Source organism: Ictidomys tridecemlineatus, chromosome 10 (assembly GCF_052094955.1).
Source record: "Ictidomys tridecemlineatus isolate mIctTri1 chromosome 10, mIctTri1.hap1, whole genome shotgun sequence".
Taxonomy (NCBI): Eukaryota; Metazoa; Chordata; class Mammalia; order Rodentia; family Sciuridae; genus Ictidomys; species Ictidomys tridecemlineatus.
The window spans coordinates 10,267,456-10,274,683 of record NC_135486.1 but is presented as its reverse complement, the minus strand read 5'-3'; the positions used below and the strand labels follow the sequence as shown (position 1 = coordinate 10,274,683).

General features: G+C 48.1%; 1 protein-coding gene across 3 annotated transcripts in view; it reads right to left on the bottom strand.

Moving 5' to 3' along the window:
• Positions 1–4,184: 4,184 nt before the first annotated feature.
• Brinp2 (BMP/retinoic acid inducible neural specific 2) overlaps positions 4,185–7,228 on the bottom strand; it is a 102,104-nt gene continuing 99,060 nt past the window's right edge. For all 3 annotated transcript variants that reach the window (XM_040278095.2, XM_040278096.2, XM_005319769.5), the window contains exon 8: positions 4,185–6,192. In XM_040278095.2, coding sequence (XP_040134029.2) covers positions 5,076–6,192 — 1,117 coding nt within the window. In that variant the 3' untranslated portion in view covers positions 4,185–5,075. The remainder of the gene's footprint in view (positions 6,193–7,228) is intronic.

The window sequence follows — 7,228 nt, the reverse complement described above, 5'->3', positions numbered from 1 at the left end:
TTTCTAAGTCATCTGCAAACCTTTTGAATTAAGGAAGTGTACATACCAAACCCATGTTTGCTTCATTTCCCATGGCTCCTAGCTGAAAATGCTCAATAAATAATTTTGATTGATTGGTTCTTCTAAGTTCTGAGATCCTTGGAAGAATGACCCTTCATAAATTCTGGTGGCTGTTTCCATTAATGATGCAAGGGTGGCCATCACACAGGTTGGAGGAGAGAAGGACAGAACGGAAAACAAAAATCGTTCATTTCCTTTCTTAGATGAGGTGTCTGGGGGTTCACGGAGTGCCGTCTAAAGTCAGGGACCTCTGGGGTTTGCTGGTGTGGATTTAATCATCTCAATGTATGTTTCCGTAGAGTGACAGGTACTCCCTGTCCCTCTTAGGAACAGATTTACAGTTAGGCTTGGGAGAAAAAGACCTCTACCCTGCCAGCACGGTGCTGTGAAGAGTTCGCAAGCAAGCCAGCTTCTTTGGAATTTTTGTTTAATTAAGTTTCTTTTCTTTTCTCTTGTCTCTCTCTTTACTCTCTGCTGGATACTCTGTACTAAAGAATGCACCTCAACTATTTGTTGAAGCCTCCCCTTCCCCTCCCCCACACAATCATCTTGTATAGGGCCCCAAAAATATGGTCCATAGAATTTTGTGTGTGCACATAGCCCAGCACCGTGCACTAAATACATGAAGGATGAAAAAAGGAAGGAGTGGGTGATAGATGCAGGCCAGCTTTGTGTGTTGGTGAGGTGACTCCTTTGGTGCTTATTCTCTGTACTTTGCTGTTGGAAGGAGAAAGGACTCTTCACCTATGCAAAGCACAGCTTTGATGTCCTTCTTGGCCATTGTCCCACGTCTACACAGTAACTACACCTTTGGATGCTGGTGGTACCCAGGCACCTCTAGCCTTCACAAGGAAGATGTAATGTGGAAATTATCAGACTTTTAAATGATCTACAAGCTCTCCGTTGGTAATTTATAGAAAATAACAACAAATTAGCGGCAGCTTATTGCAATTCAAAAACATTGAGCTGCTAGGGTCATCAGAGAGCCGGCCGGTTGACTGCTCTCTCCCCAGCCTAGATGGAGAGGTGTACCCTGTACGTGAAGCTTTTCAGGGGAGAATCTTCAGTCTTCTCCTTGTTATAGCAGCTGACTCTTCTTGCTAGAACCAATTATAGGAAAAAAATACTTAAGATCCTCCCATCTCTGAGAAGTCTTCTCTTCCCTAGAAGATTGTCTCTCTTCTCCACCCCACACTTCTAAGTACTAAGCATGGGCCTCTCTCCTACCCAGGACCCTGATGTCATTTATTGGCAAAGAGAGGCAGAGAGGGCACCTGAAGAGGTTGCTCTTCCTCTACTGATAGATACAACCTTGGGAAAGCTCTATTCTCTCAATCTTTTTAACCTCTTTTTCCTCATGTCAGAAGTGAGCACATTGGACTGGATGACCTCTAGAAACCTTCCAACTCCAAACATCTAATTCTCTAGGTTGCCGTTGGGTTAATTTGTAAGGCTATTTCTTCCAAAAGATGTCTTAGCTTTAATGCAGACTATAATAGCAAAAAAGTTGGGGGGCTCTGTGGAATGCAAGACTACCTGAAGAAATCACAGATTTTGGAGGTAATATTTTGGGGCAGGACCTAGTATTTTGTCTACTCTTAAGGCAGCTCCACCTATCACGACTGGTATTTTCGTGTTATTGAAAAGAAGCTAAGAATTGGCTCTGAACAATTTGTGATACCCAGTATTGAAAATTGATATCTTCATCTGTGCTTTGGTTTTCCACACGTGAGTAGACTTGCAGAACATAGCATAATATTATTAGTAGCAGGTATTAAGTATATTATTTAGTATTAGAAGTATTAGTCTCAAGCATTAGGGCAGATTAGCATTTGATGTATTCGTTCTTTGGGGTTACAATTAAGGCTTGAATTTCTGATTGTTCTTATATAATGCATGGTAGTAACTGAATTGTGATTTAATTCTTAATTCCACAATGAGTTCACCAACACTGACAACCCAGTACTAATTAATGACAATTCTTTATTTGCAACTGTGACTAAGAATAGGTGGCTCACATCTTTTGATTATTATAGACCTTACAGATGAAAATTTCAATTGTGGGCAGCCTTTTCTTACCATCAAATCTCTCTCAGCCTAGTTCTACCAGAAACTGATGAACTAATGACTTCAAGTCTGTTCAATCCTTGCAAGAGATCCTGCCCATCCTTTGCACGCTCAGGCCTGCCTTCCAGAAGCAAAGTCTTTGGTCTGCTGCTATACCCCATGCTCTTCTACACCAGACACTCCATCACTGTTCCAGAATGAATGAGCCAAACATCCATTGCTGAGAACAGATGAGTAGGTAAAATATAAAAAACTTTCTACTCCTATAATTTATTGTTTGCTTAAGCCTTCTATCAATGTTACTTACACCTGAGTTAAAAAGGGCACTCCTAACCATTTGCCAACATATAGTCATACTTTCAGATGGAGCAGATACACAGCTTCAGAGTTTAAACCTTCAAGCAGCAGCCAGAATTGGAAGTTTCTATAACCAGATGCATGTATTCCTGAAATCATAATACACCTTGCCATCACCTTTCCCCAGTCCTCTCAAAATAAGATCTCTTATCTCGGAAATAAGTGAAAGGGGCATCCTTACTAGTAGCTCTATAGTGTGCTTTCTCCACCCTAGTCTGGTCTCAGATTCAGAGACAAGTGGCTGAGATGTCCCACCCCTCAGCTCAGCTATGCACCTGGCCCTGTTGAGCCCCGTGTGTTGATTCAGTTTCCCCTCCGGCACTCTTGGTCCTGCCACTGAGGGTCCACTCTGCTAATTCTGTGCAGTCTGTCCTGCTTTGCTTTATTCCCACTCTGAACATTGCTGTGTGTGGCAGTTGACTATTTGCCATGTGAAAAAGTGTGCCTTTAATTCATGAGTGAGTTTCTGTCCACCCACTCCTACAGCGTTAGACATGATGATGTGGACTGCTAAAATCAGATACCAGTGTCTGCCCTAAACCTCTCAAATCCCAACACTGGAAGGGATCAAAGCCTTTCTACCATTGCAACAAGCTTCCCACCCAAAACACCCTCCTCTGGTACCCCTCAATACTCCCATTGATGAAGATGTCATCTGCTAGTCACAGGCAAGGAGCTTGGTATGATAAACTCACAAAGCAAGAAAGGACTTCAACTGCAGTAGCCAATGGCTGTGTTCACCCTTCCCTCATCCCATCACTCTGGATTTCTATCCTGCAAGCCTTCAGAGGAGCTGTATTGAAATACCCCCAGGCTGCTTATTTACCAAGGATTTCAGATTCTTGTAGGTTGAAAGATGGTTCTTCTGTATGCAACAAATAAGCACAGAAGACTCTTGGGCAGATAAGACATGACCATCTTCTCATTGTCTCCTATTTTCTACCAACCAAGATGCACCACAGTTGGGGAATAGACTACTTAGTATTTATGTGGCGACTTCCTTCTGAATAAAACCAGGGTTGTCATGCCTACGCGTTATACTCGGAACATGTGGAGCACAGAGAAGTGGTTCCGTATCAAATGATATGCTGCGAAGCGACTCTTCTCACTGGCCGAAGGCTCTAAGGGGACAAGGGTGCACCATTCTGGCTGGTGTCAGAGCTCCTTTTTAGGCTGGGAAGCCAATGCCACTTTTGCACCTCTCCTAATTTACCCCAGACAGCGGGACTCTGAGGAATGCTTCCGAAGCCCACCACCAGAGCAACAAGGAGGACCCCCCTTCCAGCACTTGCCCAGCACGGAGGCTGCAATTCCTTTGTAGCAAGGACTTTCAAACTCTTGTCACAATAGGGGAATCCCCAGTCATAGGATCTGTCTCCATCCTCGCATTTGGGGGAGGTAGGAGAGGAAAGGATGGGTGCCGTCAGAGAACTCTCTTGGAGCATTCCGCCTCACCTCTCATTTAATCTGTCTGTCTGTCTGTCCGTCCACACATACCCCTCATCCCGAGTCACCACAGGCATACCCTGACTTGTGTGCATACTGATCAACCAGCCTCCACGCAGCAACAGCCCCCATCCATGGACACCGGAGTCTCACACATAGCAGTTACAACGCATCCAGGCGACCCGAGGAACTACGCTCTTTCTTTCTCTTCTTTCTCTCATTTTCCCCCTAAAAAAGGCCTTTTTAAAAATATATTAAATCAAGTAACTTTTTACTCAGATGTTCAGGTGGCTAGAGCAGATTGACAAGGAAAACAATCACAAAATAAATATTTTTGTTTTTTTGTTTTTTTTTTTAAAAAAAGAACATTTCCCTATACATCGTCTCTGTCTTGATGGAGCTGCTGTCTTGGACAGAACAGGTGCCGAGGGAAGAGGCGCTCCGGAGGGGCCACAAGGGGAGCCTGGGGCTAGGCTTGGAGGGAGGCTCTGGAGGGAGGGGTGGAGGGGCTGAGCCCGGAGGCACCGCCCGCCCCGGGGCCTGGGTTCCCCTGCTGGTGGCACCTCCGGGCCTCCTAAGGAAGGACTCCAAGAGCAGTGAGCTCGAGCCCAGAGGGGACAAAGGAGGCAGTGTACAAAAATGAGGAACCAACGTAGGCAGCCACAGGAACGACATTTTAAGAAATTTGGTTAAAAAGAATACAAAAGTGACTCCACAGAGGGGAGGAAGAACTCCCTCCCCACCCATTTTTGTCCCCTCTGGCTTTCCCGAGTGACAAGAATCACTTGAAGGGTTTCTGTTGGTTGCATGATCGGGCTGGCTCTTCTCCACCTCTTTGGCTCCTCTCCTCCAACTGCGTTCATCTGAGAAAGCACCGGCTGCAGGTTCCAGGCCACTGAGCTGCAGCCTCCCAGTGAGGGTGTGTGAGTGTGAGTGTGTGTGTGGGTGTGTGTGTGCGTGTGCACGCGCATCTGTGCACAGGTGCAGAGGCCGTTTCTCTCTGGCCTGCTTAACCCCAGCTTCAGGGTCCCAGGTCCTGGGTGCTGAACGTCTCCTGTTGGCACTAAGGCAGGGGCTTGGATTTTCTCTGCACCCTGGATTTGGGGATCCTCTCCCTGCCCGGCACTGGAGGAGGTCCCCCCTAGTTAGCTACAGAGTTTGCCTGTCTCATACTCCACAGGATTTGGCAGCTTTGAATTGAAAGCCCTCAGGGAGGACTGGATCCTGCCCACCTCATTGTTGGCCAGCTTGAGCCGATGCCGGAGCAGGCAGGAGAAAAGGTCCAGCCGGACTTTGCCAGGTGGGGAAAGCTGGTTCACCCGGTCCCTGAGCTCAATCAGCTGCAGGAGCGCAGAGTCCTGGGAACCTTGAGTGTATGGGTAGTCCAACTGGAGGATCAAGTCCCGGATGGCATCTGGGTCAAAGGGCAGGCTGTAGCCAAAGACCTGCAAAGTATTGATTTTCATGTAGCCCAAATTCTTCGAGGGGTCCGTCATCTCTAGCGGCTCATAGTAGATTGTCTCATTGGAGCTGTCATCTAGGGACTTGATTCGGCTCCGCAGGTAAACATGAACTGTCTCAAAGAAGGTCTTCCACCTGTTCCCCAAGGTGATAGTCCAGTTTTGGCACTGGGCAGCTGCATCCACGTTAGTCCTTTCCCAGTCGGGGAAGTTGCCCTCATTCACGGGCATGAACCAGCTCTCAGAGTGGCTGCCCCCAAAGGGGTTGACGTAGATGGCCATGACAGGCTCCAGGGTGCTGTTCTTGGTGAGGCAGATCTGCAAGGACAAGGCCAACATCACGTGCACTAGCCCAGGCTTATACTTGTTGCTCTTCAGGGTGAGCAGCATGCGCTTCCTCCACGAAGGGTCGAACCAGCTGCCCAGACGCATGTCGTTGCTGATGAAGATGGAGTGGACCTCGATGCGGCTGTCCCGCTTCTGCAGCAGGTACTTCAGCTCCAGGTCCTGCAGGTCCGTCTCCAGCCCGAGAAAGTTCTCCAGGGACTCGGCCACCTCTGGCCGGCACAGCCCCTGGGCCAGCACGTAGCCGGGGTTGCAGCTCCCACAGCGTGTGCTGTTGTCTGGAGCGCAGCGGGCACAGGCGGGCCCTTCACCCAAGGCACAGGGGATGGGGCCCTGGCAGGAAGATTGGTCATAGGGGCAGGTGCAGCTGTGGCTCTGTTCCAGGAAGGTGCCAGGGAGGGTGCTTTCTCCGCAGTAGAGGAGGGACTGGACTCGGTTCCACCAGTAGGACAAGGACCTTGGGGAGGAGAGAGAAAAATGAAGCCAGAGTCAAAAGAAGCTTCACGCCACCAACATGCCTCAGAGCAGGAGGCTGTCCTGAAGACAACACCCCAAGTTCTCTGAGCGGTGGGCACCCTGCTGCTCCCCTCTGGACCCACTGAGTAAAGCCAAGAGCTGCATCTGATGGATCAGCCCAGAAATATCTGACACCAGACTACGAGCAGCCGTACCAGAGTCTCATTCTTTTTTTTCAAAAATGGAAGATCTCCAGCATCTTTAGTATCAAATTTTGGTTTTCAGTCTTCTACATTAGAAGACGCTCCAAGGACTCCAACAAGTCCTTGCTGACTTCATCCCCCTTCAAGAGTTCTCTCCTTTCTATCGGCTCGGCTGCAGTCCCTCTTCACCAGGACCGGGAATGTCCTACGACTGACTCTCCTGAAGTTCTGCTACGTCCCCAGAGAGGTCTTTCCTGACATCCTATTCGGGGGAACCAACTTTGTTTTCATTCAACCTATGGTCATTCTCAGTGTCCAGAATTATTGTGTTTGTGGTTGTGTCCTGGCTTCTAGACCACGTCCCTCCTGCAAACCCAGGGAGACCGGGGCACTGTGTGAGTGGCCAGCGTCTTCTCCAAGATCAAGATGGTTTCTGGGAGGTGGGAGCCATTTGTGCTTAGTTGTTGAAAACAAATGAACCCTCTCCACTCACCTGTGTGCTTCAGGTAGAGCCCAACCCCTGGGCTGCTGTAGCCGGGCTCCCCACTAGAGCGCTGTCTCCCCTGTGTGAACCAGACGGTCTCTATCTCTTCCTGCTCAATCTGCCCAGCACGCCCTTCTCCAAGAAGTCTTCCCTCTCTGGCCTGTGCCTCTTAGAGACCATCCCTTTGATTTATGTTCTGCCACAGAGAATATAAGTGGCTGCCACATAGTTATAATTTTTTATGTTTCTATGTATTTGTTAAAACTTTCCTACTCAATAATATCCCCTGCAGCTAAATAGTCGGCCAAGGAATATGAAGTTAATAAGAGCCTTTGAATGATGGAATGGAT